Source organism: Cryptomeria japonica, chromosome 4 (assembly GCF_030272615.1).
Source record: "Cryptomeria japonica chromosome 4, Sugi_1.0, whole genome shotgun sequence".
NCBI lineage: Eukaryota > Viridiplantae > Streptophyta > Pinopsida > Cupressales > Cupressaceae > Cryptomeria > Cryptomeria japonica.
In genome coordinates, this window is record NC_081408.1 from 664,155,272 (window position 1) to 664,173,057 (window position 17,786).

At 34.7% G+C, this 17,786-nt stretch overlaps 1 protein-coding gene across 1 annotated transcript in view; it reads right to left on the reverse strand.

The window, feature by feature from the left end:
- Positions 1–477: 477 nt before the first annotated feature.
- Positions 478–17,786, reverse strand: part of LOC131061781 (lysine-specific demethylase JMJ705) — a 39,037-nt gene continuing 21,728 nt past the window's right edge. The window contains exons 7-8 of the mRNA XM_057995606.2: positions 1,403–2,635; positions 478–1,297 (exon numbers count right to left, since the gene is read on the reverse strand). Coding sequence (XP_057851589.2) covers positions 771–1,297; positions 1,403–2,635 — 1,760 coding nt within the window. The 3' untranslated portion in view covers positions 478–770. The remainder of the gene's footprint in view (positions 1,298–1,402; positions 2,636–17,786) is intronic.

Consider the following 17,786-nt stretch of genomic DNA (forward strand, 5'->3'; position numbering starts at 1 on the left):
ACATTAACTATATCTGGGTTCAACTCCATTATTAGTAATCTGTAGCATATGGGTATGCTGTTTGCACATTTAATTTTGGAAAAAATATTGCTTGCAATCTAACTGATGCTGCTTGCATGCTGGCATCCATGTAAAATTATTTCAAATTTTCAAGTTAGACCCCAATTGATCCATCCATTTCATATACCAATTTAGGAAAAGATTAATGTTGCTCTACTTGATAGTTAGCCATCACATAGACTAATTTAGGAAAAGATTATTGTTGCTCTTCTTGATAGTTCCCCATCACATAATTTCCCTGTAAATATTTTTGTAGTCAACAATCTTGATTAAATTAGGATTACAAAAAAATCACATAGCTCCAACCAATTGATAAAATTTTAATTGCATGTGAGTTGCAGTTTGAAACTTAATAATGATTGATGAACTTTTGCATATCTGCTCAATAGAAAAGTTTTCTAAAGTAACCAGTGGGTGTGGATAATAAAATAATCTATTCATGTCCAGATGTGTGGATACTTAAAGCCATCCCCATTCTTATGCTCACCAACCACAGTGAAAATTCTGCGGTTGAAACAACCAGTGACTAGCTGCTTCACCATGCACTACAACAATTACCAAATTGCCAGGAGAAGCCAGAATACTGCCAATGTTATCCTTACAATGGTGTAAAGTTAAATTAAAATAGAATTACATGAATGTTACAATCATCTGGATAAAAAATCAGCATTGCAAAGAAGCAAAGAATGCTTGTAAGATTTTGGTAGGATCTATTTTTTTGGTAGATGGCCAGTTTTTCGTTTGTGCCGACTGAAATCTGATACAAATCGAAATGTTTGACCACATCCAGCTGTTGTACAGACATAAGGGCGTTCTCCAGTGTGGACACGAATATGCTCTGTTCTTGCCCATGCCCATTTGAATGTCATTTCACAACCTTCCCAAGGACAACTAAGAGGCCTCTCATCCAAATGAACACGGCGATGTTGTACAAGGTATTTGTGTGAGAAAAAGTGTTTTCCGCATCCTTTATAAGTGCATATATTACGCTTGTGCAAATGTAGATCATGTTTTGATGAGAATTTCATAGTACAGCCTTCAGTATCACAGCAATATATATTTTTATCTTCACCATTCTTAGATGGTATGGGTTTTGCTACTTTCTTCTTTCCCTTTGCTATCGTTTTAGAGGAGGCAGATTGCTGTAATGCTTTCTCTGCAACTCTGTTTACTACCTCCTCCTTAGGTTTTGATGATCTTGGCCTTAGTCTTGTACATGGCCCCCCTTCAAGCTCACCTGCAAGAGATAAATAATGACATTAATAATGAAATCTCGGGAAGGACTCCAATAAATTTCCCTGATTCAAACAAGCGAATAATTATATCTTAATTCCAATTATACCTGTTCTGCTTGAGCAGGAACGTGAAACAGTATGTGAGTTGCTGATAAGAGCATTCTCAAAACACTGGACTTGAGAACCTTGATTGGGAATGACCTCAACCTCATCTTTCACAACTAATTGTCTGTTTGTTTTGTTTTGCATAGTATTTTCTCCAAAAATTCCTCTCGTGTGCTGAATTTCTATCTCTAGCCCAGAGGTGTCTTCTTTATAATCAGTATGGTTGGCCTGGACACAATTTCCATTCTCTAGTACTTTCTCCCTTTGCCTCATACCTTCAGCATCCTTGTTTAACTCAGAATGAGTAGAAAAAGCAACAGACTCAGATTTTATTATGGAATCTTCTTGAAATCCCTTTGGCTGGTTGGTTAGCAAAGTACTCTCATCCATACTTACTGTTTTGTTTTGTGATAGTTGAGCCATAATATTACCTATTTGCCTTTCTAAGCTCATTTTTCCTTTAAAACCTGATCTTGTAGACATTTTTGCATTGTGTTTGTTTTTTTTGTAAGTCATTAAAGGCTGTTCACTGGGAGTAGATTTTATGATCTTGCCTGATGTAATGGTCATTCTCGGTTTTAATATGAGCTTGCTATCTGGATCCTGAATTGTTTCTTTCTGAAAGTGGGAGCCATCTTGTATTTCTACCATGTTGTTATCTGAAGTAATTATATTTTTCGGCTTTACTATGGGTTTACAGTCGGCATCTTGGCCCATGCATTTCTGAAGATGCCCTTGCTCCTGACTGGCTCCAATTTTTATTGTCTTTGGTGCAAAAAAAGCAGATGGCTGAACTTCAGGGTCTCTCAAATATGGATGAACCTGATTCACCATCCACACTCTTCCACACCATTTTCCTGCAACAGTTATCTTTTTATGCTTGCTTTTCTTCCCTTGTTTGTTCATATCACAATTCCATGAAGATCCATATGCACTGTCATCAGAGTAGTTATTTAAATAACTGTTAATAAACAATGCTTCTAAAATTGGATTATAAGGCATCTGCTTGCAAAATAAGGGCGACTTGCTAAGTTTGACACTATAATGCAAACTCACACCCAACTGCACAGTCCAGTCATTACTTCCTATTTCTGTGTCCTCGTCATCATCAATAGCTGAATGAATTACTTCTAGGTCTTCTGCAGCCACTTTCTTAAATTGAATGTCCTTCCAGGAGTAGTCATTGCCCAATTCAGCTGCAAGCAATCTTGCCTGCTGTTCCATTTTTGGATAGCCTGAACCAAAAAATGCAATGCATTTGCAATTGTTAGTCTAAAAATAATCAAAATAGATTCATCATCATGATATCTTATATAGAGAGAGAGAGAGAAATCAGAATACTATATTAAAAAACAAATCTGATTAACGTTGCAGTAAAAGTTCTATAAACATATAATATAAATAAAAATATACAGAAAAAGAAAAGTAATTTGTCCCAAGAAGGCATTCAATAAAAATGAATCAAGAGGAGAAAATGACATTTAGTTAAGCCATGCATGTGAATTTAACATGACAATGAAGCCACCAATAGTAGTTCTGATTAATGCTGACAAAATGCCCATCTTGAGCTATAGTTGGTATAAGAGAGCCTGACCAATGGGAGAGAACTAAGTCAAGATTTTCACTATCTCAAGGAATCTTCATCCCATGTTAACTATTTAATATAACTCCCAGTCCTTAAAGCATAGGGACAAGGTTTATTTAACTTTTCTGAGCTTAAGTGAGTATTGTAAGTATTGCATTAACAAGGATAAAACATTTTTTCCATATGGTCAAATATAGCTCAAACAAACATCTAAGCCAATTGATAGAAATACTAAGCTCCTTTTTGTAAGCTAAAGTGAGGGTTGTAAGTATTAAGTTGACAGAGATAAAAACTTTTCTTAAACAAATCTAAAGCCAATTGATGCAAATACTTAGTTTGAGCAACAACTTACAAATTACTACTAGAAGCCAAACAATGGAGGACCAAGCAAATTAGTACTAGAAGTCAAAAATGGAAGACCAAGAGTCACCACTTAGAATTCCATCTTACAGATGTCAGTGTCACTCTGGGAATTTGAGCTTGCATCTCCATAATGAACCTAATGCTTTAACCACTTGATCTCAACTCTTTGGACAAGTGTGAAACATTATTTTAGGATCAAATGACTCAGTTTAAAGCACAAATTGCAATAAATTGGTATTTTTTGCAACTGTGTTTAAGGAATCTATTGTACATCTTTGGTCATTGAAAACTAATGAAATCGGTCAATATCTAGGAAACTTAAAGCAGGCAACCAATAAAGCCAAGAGAACACAAGTGAAGGATTATGGCTGTATATATAATAGATTCATAAAAGGCATAGAGAAGTGACTCCATTTGAGCTGGATCTATTAACATTGCCTTTTGTCCAATCCAGATGTGAAGTGCTGCATATATTGCTCCATGCCTTTGTGTTTTTAAAAAAAAATTATTTAACCTCTTCTCACTTATGATGTGTTGTGTAAAACCTTCTTACCTCCATGTTTGAATGAATTTTTTATTGATTTCTATGTTTGTACACTGTGTTAAACTTGTTTGCAAGAGCTAATTGTGGATCTTTACTTTGCCTCTGGGTATTTGTCAAAACCTAAGCCTCTATGATTTGGCATAACAAAGAACTCTGTCAATTCATCTAGCAATCTAGTTAATTCATTGTGTTGTAGTGGGTAGGAAGGAGAGCAAATCCTTTAGAGAATTATAATCCCATACAAATTGATGTACAACCTTTTCCACTCGCATCCAAGGCAAAGGGGTTGAAATCTAAAAAAACACAATAAGACTCTTAATCATCACACAAAGCATCAGGAAATGATTTTGGTGAGGTATTCAAATCTCTTAAAAAATCCATGCCTTGACCTTTAAAAAGTCCATAACATAAGGGGCAACATAGTAGTTGTGTTAGGCTAAAACCCAATAGAGCCACCATAAACCATATTACTACCATCAAAGCAATGCTCAACAAAAGGGTGACCATGACTTTCAGCAATAGAGGAGACAAAACATTTGGGCATGTATGTGCAAAATTGTTTTTGTCACCTATAGATCTTGTGATTGTTACATCTAATATCAAAGTGCATTCCTTAATGCTACTAGTAGAAGCAACCACATCATGTCTAACCTTCGCCAACCCTAAAACACCTTGAGCACAAGAAAGGTTGTGACGACCTTTTTTGGTAAGAATCAACAATCTTGAAGAACTTGCAAAGGAACTTCTCTTATTTGACATCTATCACTAGTCATAGGGTTCTAATCACCTAACAATCAAAACTCTCAATAAAATTTAAGAAACTAGGGATACCCAATGAATGGACGAAACATCATATATATGTCAACTTGAGGTAGATAGAATTTTCAATAAAATAAGTCTTGAACAAGATTTGTAAATTCCAAAAACTTTGTGCAAGGTTGCACAATGTGTATTTAAGGAGTCCTAAGGACCAAGTACAATAATTCCAATTATAGTTAAAATTGTTGGGGCTTTAAGAATTAGGCACCTAAGTGATAGGCCTATAGCATCATTGTGTGCCTTAAACTCGACATGGGACTGCAATATAATTGACTACCTAAAAATTTTGTAGCTCAAGTTAAAGCAGAATTTTTAACACTATGAAGTCTTTGTTTTGAAGATGTAAGGGACTTCACTACATGACCTACATGTGTGATTTCTAACAAAAGGTTTATTATGAAAGTTAAGGCACCAAAGCACATAATATTTCCAAAAAATTGTTAACTTGCTTATCTAAGAAATATCAAAAAAAATCAAAATCAATGTAATCAAAAAACAGTAATTTACAAGTCTCAAGCATGAATATGGGGTTGATTGTGTTGTGACATAAACATTTTAGATGAATGCCACAATTTACCCTAGACATTGTTCAAAACCAAAGCACAAGATGAATGGCACAGCATACCCTAACAAAAGTTTATTATGAAAGTCCAAGTACCAAAGCACATAACAATCACAAAAAAAGTGGGAACATGCTTAGCTAAAAAATGTATAAGTTTTTCAAAACCAATATCAAAAAATAATAATTTACATGTTTCAAGCACTAATATGGCGTTGATGATGTTGTGGCACCAACAAATCAGATGAATGCCACAATGTACCAAAACATAAGGTCACAACACAACAAAAAGAATGGGCACATGGTGAGAACACAAAGAGAAAAAAGAATGTATCTAAAATTTGGTATTATGTATGGATACCCATGAGAGCCCAAACCTAACAAGGAATATGAGGAGATTAAGTCGTCAAACTAAAAGTAATTTTATTAGCAACAAATGGGGAGTTTAAAAAGAAAGTTAGTGCACAAGTTAGATCATAGGAAAACAATTTTCTTTGGCACTAAAAAGGAAATAAATGATACTTGACTTTTTGAGGAACTTGAATCACAATTGATGAGAAGGAAGCCTTAGTGCTCAAAGGTAATAACCCACGTTTCTTGGAAACAACCAAGAGATTCAAGGACAAAAAATATAGGAGCAATTAACATATTTTGTCGGTGTTGGCCCCGAGGTGGAGTGGTGAGAGCACGACAAAGTTAAGACTGTCATGCAAGGTCGAACCTTCGAAGGTGCGAGGCAAGACATATCGAGTAGGCAGACGACCGCATGTGATGGAGGAGATGGCTGACATGACAATTACAGTGAAGGGAGAAAGCTTGGTGATGGCAAGAATGGTGATACGAGTTACTGACAGTATAGGGAGAGAGGAAGTCAAAGGTGGATGATAGCATAAGCCTGCCATGAAAGTAACAGCGAAGGGAGAAAGCTTGGTGATGGCAAGAATGGTGATACGAGTTACTGACAGTATAGGGAGAGAGGAAGTCAAAGGTGGATGATAGCATAAGCCTGCCATGAAAGTAGAGGAACGAAAAAGACAAAAGAGGTGTTACGGCCTCGAGATTCAAGGACATGGCCAAAGGACAGTGCTCACAAAGGAGTGACAAGCAGAAGGAGGTGAACGAAGAGAAAGAAGAAGAGGTTGATGGAAAGAAGGATTAGGAGAGAGGTCGAAGAAAAAGAGGATGGAGAGGACGGAGAAAGAAGATTGAGAAGGGAGGGTGAAGAGGTAGAGAAGGGGAAAAACCCACAAAAGTCAGTTGGAGAGATGTTGATGCCCCAGTCTGATCTTGGGGATGGGGTCCCCCATTGTGGCCCCACTGGTTCATAGCTACAGTCAAAAGTGTTCACCGATCATTAAAAAGAAAACAATTTTGTTAAGCTAGAATAACAAGAAAAATTACAATCTCATTTGAGCTAGCAAATTTTAAAGGGATATAACGTTCTCCCAAAAAAATTATAGGAGTAAGGATTACCAAAAAAAAATTGTCCCATAGCATTACTTCAAATCGATTTACTTTTAGTCATCTAGGCCATTTGAGAGTTGGGACAAAGTCATTTACACCTCCATTTGATGCCATTCTTGTAATATCATAGGTTTTTTGAAACAACTATTATAAAGATAACTATTTTTCTAAATTCGTCACACTTTAGATGCCAAACTTTGTGACATAATTATATTTCAAGAAGCTGAAATTTAGATGAATCTATAGTGTTGACGATAATAAAAAGGTCTATGACTTCTTAAGAGTGGATAGATATAAACAATAGTTTTGATGGCATATCGCTATAGCTATTGACATTGAGGATCAATCAAGTTTTTAGCTATTGACATTTGATATATAGGAGTATAAGATATTTAGTAATTTCAATAAGATTCATAAATGTGTCATTTGAAAAGACCTTTTTGGACATCTAAAATTCATCAAACATTTTGGAGTTCAAAATTATTTAGAATTTATTCAACATTTGTGTTGAATATGCCCTAATTTGAAATTATAATTTTTTACACTCAAAAGTTAAATGTCCTTGACACTTTTGTTGAGCACATTTTGATGTCTAATTGTCCAAATAGTTAAATAGAATATCTAGATAATTAAATTCTATTCTAATTTTAACAAGTAGCTCTCCATAACCTAAGGATTTCTGTCCACAGAAAGCTTAGATGTCTAAGTAGAGATTGTAGTTTGTTCCAAATACTTGCTTACATTATTAGACATGAATTGTGCCTTCCCACTCCCTTTGTTTGAAGGAATGTTGTTTTACAAGAACTTTTTTAATCATTAAATGTTTGACCCTTCTTTCCAATTAAATTCAATCAAACTCCTAAAAATTGCACAGAAGTTGTGTAAGACCTAATGCAGAATGCATACCACATTTTCAAATAATATATTTTTGCATCACTATCCACTCTCTGTTCAGTTGTCATCATGACAACACAACCAAACTCATTCCAACACATTGATACAAGAACTCTACTTCAACACCAAACCAGCAAACTTTCTTTGGGCAAAACAGCACTTTTGTCCCAGCACACATTACTTCCAGTCCTTTAGGAGAGCTACGTATTCCCATAACCTAAGGATTTCTGTCTGTGGTATACATTTTTTGTTCTAAATGGCAATTTTGTTTCAGACATGATACTTAAAACAATCCTCTTAGACAGGAAGAAGTTTTCAAACCCTAAGGTTTTTACTCTGCAACAAACATTCTTTGGCCAGCAATTTTGAACAAGCACAGGAAACTTCAAATTGATCCCCATATAGATTCACAAATGTCCAGAACGAAAGGATATTTGTCCACATCTAACTTTGCCCCAGCATGCAGGAAACTTCAAATAAGTCCCCATAGAGATTCACAAATTTTCAGAACCAAAGGAGTTTTGCCCACAACAAACATTCTTTCGCCAACATGGATATTGTCCCAGCCATGATAATTCAAATCAGTCTTCTTAGTGAGCACAAGTGACACTTCAAAATATAAGATGCATATGAAAACGAAGGACTTTGATATTCTTTAGGCCACTAAGTATTGTATCAAACTTGTAAAAAGTGAAGTTGTAAGACTCAAAGTGACATGCATGCTTTTGCCAGTAATATATTTTAGCATCAGCATCCATTCTCTATTTAATTGTAATCACGACAATACAATCAAACTCAACAAACTATCTACACATTGATGCAAAATGTCCAACTTCAACATCATGCCAACAAATGTTATTTGGAAACATGGTGATTTTGTCCCATTACACAATACTTCAAATCAATCTTTATAAAGACCCACAATATATCCCTTTGTAAAGTAATTTCTTTTAGAAACCTAAGGATTTCCCTCTAGTTAAGCCCACATAGTACTGAAAATCTTTCAAGATAGTCATCAAATAAATAAGTCCACCATGTATCCATGAATTGAAGTAAAATGATCATACAAAACAGCCATTCAACAAAGTATAAAGACCAGTTTCAATATAGTACTCTTTCATGGAAGCCTCGAGCACAAAAGGATTTTATATGCTTCACATGTGCACTCATCCTTCTTTAACAGTCAAATTTTATCTTTCACAACCCATTATTCCCTTGCAATATATTACTTTTTCATAGAAGCCTTAATCACAATAGGGATGTTACATGCTAACTATGTCGAATCATCCTTCTTGATAGTCCACAAACTCTCACAACCCATCATCCCCTTTCAACAATGTAGTGTGATGAGGACTATAGGTTATCTTTGTGATCACCTTCTAGAATTATATGAGCCAACCTTTTTATAGCATGCAATACATTTCCTATTTTGCTGTTGACCATTCACACAAATAGGTCTTCACACCAAGCTTGAAATGATAACATATTGTGGATATTTTCCTCCTAGAACACAAAGACAATGGTGATCGCCTTGGTTATAACATTTCATTTTTTCCTCTTTACCTCCAAAAACTCACAAAATTTAGTGCTCTAAAACTCTCAGCTTTGTCAATGGCAACCCTAGTGATTTTCCATTAGCATGTCTACTTGACAAAACCTTGATTTCAAAACCCTAGACACCATCATGAAGAGTGGAAACTTAATTCTGAACAAGTCTGCAATTTGTCATCATAATGAGTGGAAAACTGATTCTCAACAAATCTGCAATTTGATGTTTTGGGAGTCCTAAGGTATACCTGAAAATAGAGGAAACTATTACAACTCTTGCAAACTTATTACTTTTTAATCTGCTGAAACCCTTGAAGACACTGATGTTTAACCTTTAAGGTGACCAATCAAAGGCTGAAGTTTAAACTTACTACAACTGAAACTCTTTTCCTTTTGCCAATGAAAAATATGGAACGAGGAGTAATGAACAAACACTATCTGAAGAAATTGGATGCTTTTCTATTTTTACAAAACAAATCAATGACTGTTGGGCACACACTCTAAAACTTGGTCAAATCCTGTTAGGTGTGCACTAGGATATTCTTGAGCATGTATTCTCTGCTTTTCAATTTTCAACCAAATCTAATATGGCACACGCTAGAGTTTCCATGGTACATTTTGCAAAATCTTCAAATTTTGTCAATCTATATGCTAATGGAAAATCTCTAGGGTTGCCACTGAGAAAGCCTAGGGTTTTAGAGCACTAAATTTTGTAAGTTTTTGGAGGTAAAGAGGAAAAAATTAGATTCAAGTCACCAAGATTATTTGGTGATTTGTCAGGAGTCATTAGGGATTCAAGTCTCTTCAAAGGATTTATCTGTGAACTAGGATGGATATTCCATGCACTAGTCACCAACATATAGATTTCTAAGAGGGCAATGAAAGAGCAAATTGAACCATGAGAGCACAATTGCAACAAAAATTAGCAAGGAAATATGGGAGCACACATCACCATGAGAGTAACACATAGCTTACCCTAGAGAAATCCCTTACAGATGAAAATTCATCACAATGAGAGCTTCTACTCCCTTAATTCACTCCAAATTCACAATACTTGAGTCTCAAGTCTCTTAGCATTTGTACATAAATGAATCTACTCAGACTTGGACCTCTATTCTACTCTCTCAACCCACTGTATTGCTACTTCACTTATCATGATCATAAGAAATTTGGAAAATCACATACGAAGCTACTCTAAATCCCAACATGTCTCCCCAATGCATACCATTCAATTTTCATATGGATTATGATAACCTTACTTTACATGAGGAAGCTGAACAGATTGAGAGAAATGAAGAGATTGAAGAAAGCTAGAATGCCATGGGGCACATTTCTGAGCCTGTGAAAAAATTGATACCTTCCTCAAGTGGTGAATTCGTAATAGCCATTTTTTGACAGTCTTCCAACTTGTGGAAGCCATAACTTTTCAAGAGGAACCCATATAGGCAGCAACATTTAAGTTTGGTGCCGTATACAACCTATTTTGGACCTACAACACAAGTCCTTACTTTGCCATATGGTGAAACCATATCTTGTTTTAGATCACGATTTAATGGTCAAGATGCAGGATTTGCATCAAAATCACTGAGGGCCTAACTGATGTCAAACTGGCTAATTCTAATGATCACTATTTTCAAAAAACTACTCTTAAATAACTTTCTAGAAGGTTCATCTTAGGATGCGATATGTTTAGTCAGGTCTATTTGATGCTTTCTTGTTTTAAACAATGTATTTTTATACAATTTTGTATTTTGAGCTTGTTTTGATTGCAAGAAAAGTATTCTTAGTATAGGAACTGCAATATATTTTTTATTTATTTTGAATAAATCATATGCAAAATCTTTGTAAAAACTTATATTTAGCTTCGGAAAGAATAATAATTTTATGCCTGCTTGCTGCTAAGACTATTGTCTGAATTGTTTTCTTTTATCTTGTAAGTGTTAGTTTGATAAATCAAATATCTATTACTGAATATTGCAGGCTTTGTATTGTCAATTTTCATTGAAGTGGTTGTAGTAAGTTTGCATACAATTTTTGAATCTTATGATTAATCCAATCCAATCTTGTGTGTACTTATTCTTTTTAGCTAAAAAGAGTGAGTGTTTGATAACTGCTTTAGGTTGTTTGCTTTCAAAATAAAAGACAAAATCTCTCATCTTGTGTACGAGTGTCAATAAGCCTTGTGCTCATACTAATGAACCAGAAGATAGATTGTTTTTGTTGCTTAAGTGTTCTAGGATTTTAGTTTTATTGCAAAGTTTCCCTTCATCATTTGAAGAAAGGTATACAATATTAGTTTTATTGCAAAGGATTTTGATTTTAGTGTTTGATAACTGCTTTAGGTTGCTTGCTTTCAAAATAAAAGACAAAAAATATCTCATTTTGTGTAGAAGTGTCAATAAGCCTCGTGCTCATACCCAAGAACCAAAAGATGGTTGGTTTTGTTGCTCAATGTTCTAGGACTTTAGTTTTATTGTAAAGGAACTTCCCTTCATCATTTGAAGAAAGGTGTTTTCTTATACACTTTTTCATTTTGTGTTGTCCTGAAAATGACATTAAAATGCAAACATGTTTTAGTTAGATATATAGGGAAACAAGGAAATTTTTGAAGTGCCAAAGTACGACACAGGCATGTTTTAGGTGAAATTATATCATCAAATGAGCTACAGCAATGTTATGGTTGCATACTAAAAGGCACTTAATTAGCATGACATCTTCAAATAAGGGCAAGCACACCTAATTAAAGGCACTTAAGGATAATGAGTTTCCTAGCCATTTCTATGGTTTTAAATATCAAAGATGTAAATATCTTAATCGGGAATAAATCTTTTGGCCGAAAATTTTAAATAAATCGGGAATCGGCAAAAAATCGGGAGAAAATCGGCAATAAATTGGCAAAATTATCGAACATTTGAAAATATATAATTTCTTAAAATATAAATATATGAAAAAATTATAATTAAATTCACCATCATTTTTTATTTTGATTCTTAAATAATAAATATATTAAAATGATGGATGTGCAAAATCTATTAAAGGTTTGTTAAATTAAATTAAATGGTAATCTAGGTCAGGCTAAAAATGTAATTCCTAACTTACTATACCGGTATACCCAAAAATGATGAATGCATCGGAATCAAAGCTGAAATCGGAATGCATCGGAGTCAAAGCTGAAATCACATGGAAGCTATCGCCGTTGCTGAAATCGCGTGTTTTATTTTCGTCGCCAAAGTCGCTTTTAGGGTTGCAACTTGCAACTTTTTCTTCTGCATTTTTAAATGAGATTTTTCAGTTTTAAATCGCAATTTTATCGCGATTTTTTGCACCCTAAAGTCATGATTTTTTAAAGAAAATCGTCTGCAATATAAACAGCGATTAAATCTTTTCCGAAATTGAATCGTGATTAGGCGATTTTTTCATCCTACTTTTAATAATGAACAAAGGCATATCTCATATAACTCTATTGAATCAAATCTTCTATTTTTGTATATAAGTGGAGAACAAGTAATCCTGTGAATGACAAACATTTATCCTAAAAATCTGAGGAACAATACTTGAGTAGAAAATAGCTTGCAAAGGGGATTTGGGAGAGAAGAAGACATTGTAACATGCATGAGGGTGTAGGAGGTAGGGACACATTCTTTTGGAACAATGCATACAGTGATTTCAATTTTCTAATAGTTGTGTGGGCGTTACTTTTGCATGTACTTAATGTGCAGGCAACTTTGCCAACATCAAAAAATAGCATGGAAATGGGATGTGAGAGAAAAAAAAAATAACATGAATGGGAGAATATAAGATGGGGGTGCATTTTTGTGGAACAAAGCATACTATTGCAATTTTTCAGTAGTTGTATTGGCATTGTTTTTGTGCATGCTCTATGCTAAGAAACTTTATCAACATCATGAGATCAAAAAAAAGATACACTTAATTATTCTAATAACAACACTTTCTTTGCTTTCGTTTCAATATCATTTCATAGTTCAGAGGGGTCATTAGTGATTTCTCAAAAACAATACAACTTTGATGGTTGGATTGATATTGGTGAAGGCATGGCCCCTTATACATACACATATCATGGCCAACATCAACAAGCATCTCCAATGGGCCCAAGAAAGTGAATTTTTATTTAAGCCAACATGCTAAAGCTGGCTGTAAATCAAACACAAGTCAATCACCAATTGCTTCCATCTGCAAGATCAATTTAAAACACTCTAACAATGGGTCCTTGATGCTACAACCATTTAAATTCATATCCAAATAACTTGGCAAGAAAATGATGATGATGGCCAAACTACTAAAGCCAACCCTAAGTTGAAACAAGTTGGTCACCAAAAGATCCATGAAACCAACTCTAAAGCAAGTACAAAGAAATCATTAAATGCTCCAAGCCAAAATATTCGTCCAAATAACTCCAACAATGGTTTGCAACCCCACAATCCTCAAACCACCAATTTGAACAAGTCTCCAAGAGGACAATGATGTTGACCAAACTATCTAAGCTTATTATGAAAGAAATGCCAAGCCAATCACTACGAGCTACTATTCCATATGCATGACCTCCCAAAAAATTGCACAATTCAATGATCCATGCCCAGGACTTAAAGAAGAACCAAAACTTTGTCATATGCCAGATCTAACACAAACACCCTATGAATAATTATGGGACTTGCAAACTTAAAATTAATATATGCTATGATCTTATCTTATTTGTAACCTCTAGGTTTATAGCCCTAGGGGTACATTAAACATGAATTCTAATCTACATGCACTACCCTAATGGCTTATCTACTTTGGTAGCAACATAATTATTCAAATTAATAGAAAGGAATTGACAATTAAACAAGGCACACAATAAGCAGTAACACGACACAAACCTTTAGCTAGAGAAACTCCAAATGGGTGAAAAAAACTCTAGGAAAGGTATGCTACAAGCATCTAATTCACTTTTCCAATGCCACTAAATGGATATTATCCCATTACAATGGTTATTACAAAATTGTTCAACATTGTACAACCTCCTCTACCTCCACTTTGCTCTTACTAGACACAATTATTCTACCTTTTGCCCACAATTATTCTACCTTTTGCCCTTTCCAATGTACCAATGAGAGTCTTTCTCTCAATCAACCCATGCTACCCTAAATCCTCTCCTCACCTTGCCTAACATGGTGGAAGAGATTATTTGCCTTGAATGGTAGCAACTACCCAAGATAAGTGTCGAAAATTCTTTGGGTACCAAAAACGATCACCATCGTAGGCATATAGCCACCATCATAGAGAAAGAAAAGTCACTTGCCAAAATGGAGACAGACTATCACAACCCCATAGGGAAAAAGGAACTATAGTGGCTCCCTAGAAAGGAAGCAACCTGCCAATAAGGAAAAACCTATTATTGCCCTAACTAATGTCACCCACAATTGAAGTTAAGTTGTGGCCAAAACAAAGTTGAAGTGCCACTTAAGAAGAGACAAACTATCCATTTAAATTCTTAAAAAGCAACCTGCCAACAAGAAACAACATATTATTGCCCTAACTAATTTCACCCACAATTGAAGTTAAGTTGTGGACAAAACAAAGTTGAAGTGCCACTTAAGAAGAGACAAACTATCCATTTAAATTCTTAAAAAGCAACTTGCCAACAAGAAAAAACCTATTATTGCCCTAACTAATGTCACCCACAATTGAAGTTAAGTTGTGGCCAAAACAATGTTGAAGTGCCACTTAAGAAGAGACAAACTGTCCATTTAAATTCTTCTACCCTAAATGACCTTCCAACTGCTATGGGAAAGTTTTTGCCTAGATTTGACCTTCTTGAAGTATCGATATGGAAAGTTGACTCCACACACATCATGATGATTTTGTGGACCATCGCCAACACACTTACATAGCCAGTTACCAAGCACTCACTCCCTATCCATCTTTTCACGAAGCAGTGTTATTAAAAGCAATAAGAATCACCCCAAAACCACAATTCCAACAAAATAATTGCTTCCAACTACCTAAACAAGACTAGAATTACAACCACAAATGACCTTGTGTCATCTGAATTACAACTACTTAATTTCTAATAGGGGGATCCTAATGTGTATTTTCCATCTTGTTTCATCAAGATACATTTAAAGGGGTATACACTAGCTATTTGTCTCATGTGTTGTGGACTTATGGCAACCTAGATGATCTTATGACCCTAAGACAAGCTTAAAGGTGGGCATTAGTATAATTATACATCAACTAATGGTTGTATGAGTTGTTGGCTTTTCACAATCATAGGCAACATGTAAAGTCAAATGTCTCTGCATTGTCTATAATGGTAAAAGGCATTGGCATTATTAAATTTTATATATTGAAGGAATAAATAAATATCCTAAATAAATTATTGACAATGGAGAGTAAAATGTGTAGCAAGTGAACAATTTATTGGTACCATACACACCGTTAGATGTTTTGTTCACAAAATTATCATTAAAAATTATATGACTAGAATTTGTTGCAGTTATAAATAATCATTAATTTGTCCAATAGCTATCCTATTGGTCCAAAATTTGTAGTTAGGTATTATGTATTTTGGCACCATACTTAAGTATGCACAAGGTGTGCCTTCTTTATAGGATAAGATGAAAATAGTTGGCTTTATCTAAATATAATTAAAGTGAATGTACCTTTATAAATGGCGGATTCTTTCCTACGATTTCATGCCACCTAATTATCTTCTATATGCAACTAGGGTATGTCTAGTCAATGTGCTTTGTGAGAGTTGACAAATACATAAGAGATATATCGATTTTGTGGAGAAACAATTTGTTGCCAATTGAGAATGAATCTTTATATGGTATAGTTTCATCCATTGTTTGTGTTTCATAACTATTTTGCATGGGTACATGATCACTTATCTGAATTAATAAAATAGGTTTTTTTTGCATACAATATGTTTGTATTATGTTTAAGATTAATTGATTATAAATATCCATAAGCGATATCATTCCTTTTACTTCCTTTAAATGCAATTTGTATGTTCTATTTGAAGGTGTCTATGCTCGAGATGAGCCTCAAATGCATCATGGTTATTAAGTGATAGCTAAGGCCTATGTACACAACCATTGGAGTTTAAAACTCAAAAACACCTCCCTAGAGGTCTTGAAAACCATGACCTTAGACTCACTACATATAATTCTACGATGAAAAAGCTCCCACAAGCAATCAAGGTCAACTACTTGTCTCTCTAGGATGCTAGTTGAACGAAATACCTCAACTAGATTGACAAACAATTGAATAGTAAAAAGATTGTGATATAAGCTACAAACATCGTAAATGAGCATGGATCGAGGGACAATGACAATTTCGTAATAATGTCTAAGGCTAAAAGGGTTGTGATCAAAAATCCTAAAAGGAAGTATAGCTTTATCTCTCAAACCTCTCCTAGCACCCTAGTCCAATGATTTGGAGAAATAATTACTTATGCATGGCAACCTAATGACTAATTCTTGATGAAATTATATGGCAACCTAATGATAGTATATGGTATTATTCCATTTATTGCTTGTGTTCTATAAATATTTTGCATGGCTACATGATCACTTATCAAAATTAATACAATAGGTTTCTTTGCACATAATATGTTTGTATTATGCTCAACTGATAATTGTGAATGTCTATAAGCCATAGACATCCTCTTATTTCCTTTAAACACATCATATATGTTCTATTTGAAGGTCTCTAAGCTCAGGGTGTGCCTCAAGTGAAAGGTCTTTTGGACTAATATGCTAGTGCATCTTGGTTATTAAGTGCTAGCTGAGGTCTATGCTCACAGCCATTGTTGGAGAATGTGAAACAACTCCCTAAGAATGTTGAAAACCATGACCTTAGATCCACTACAAATTATTCCACAATGACAGCTCACAAAAGTAATCAAGGTCAACGACTTGCCTTTCTAAGATGCTAGGCGAGTGAGAAAGGTCAACTAGATTGACAAACAAATGAATAGTGGAGAATGTGATATAACATATAAATATCATACATGAGCATGGATTGAGGGAAGAAGACATTCATAATAATCTCTAGGGCTAAGAAGGTTGTGGTGTTAAATCATAAAAGGAAGTATAGTACTATCCCTCAAACCCCTCTTAGCAACCTAGTCCAATGATTTGGAGAAAAAACTACTTAATCTAATGAATCGTTTTTTTGGCCAAGAAAATTTGTAGGCTTTTAACACTACAAAAAGCATATTCATCAAGCTTAGAATGAGAGTTATTAGGGCACACCAGTAACAATATGTTTGTGTCACAAACCCATACCCATCTATGTGAATCAATGATATGTTTAGATTTCTAATCAGGCTCTTATAGTTAAATCCCATATTCCAATAAAATAGCATGCACTATTGTTTATGGAATTTTCAAAATGGGATTCACTCCTATCCCTCTCGATGACTACCATTCTTGTTTTAGCTTCTCCTTATGGTTGCAATCCTCTAAAGCCTTCTCTACCACAAATGGTATAAGTTTTGTGCCTAATGGCTATACTACAATAGCTTGTTTTGGGGGGCATCTTTGGTCTTGCTGTAAGGGTAGTAGCTTCCTATTCCTCTCCTATGGTGATGCAAAAAGTCAA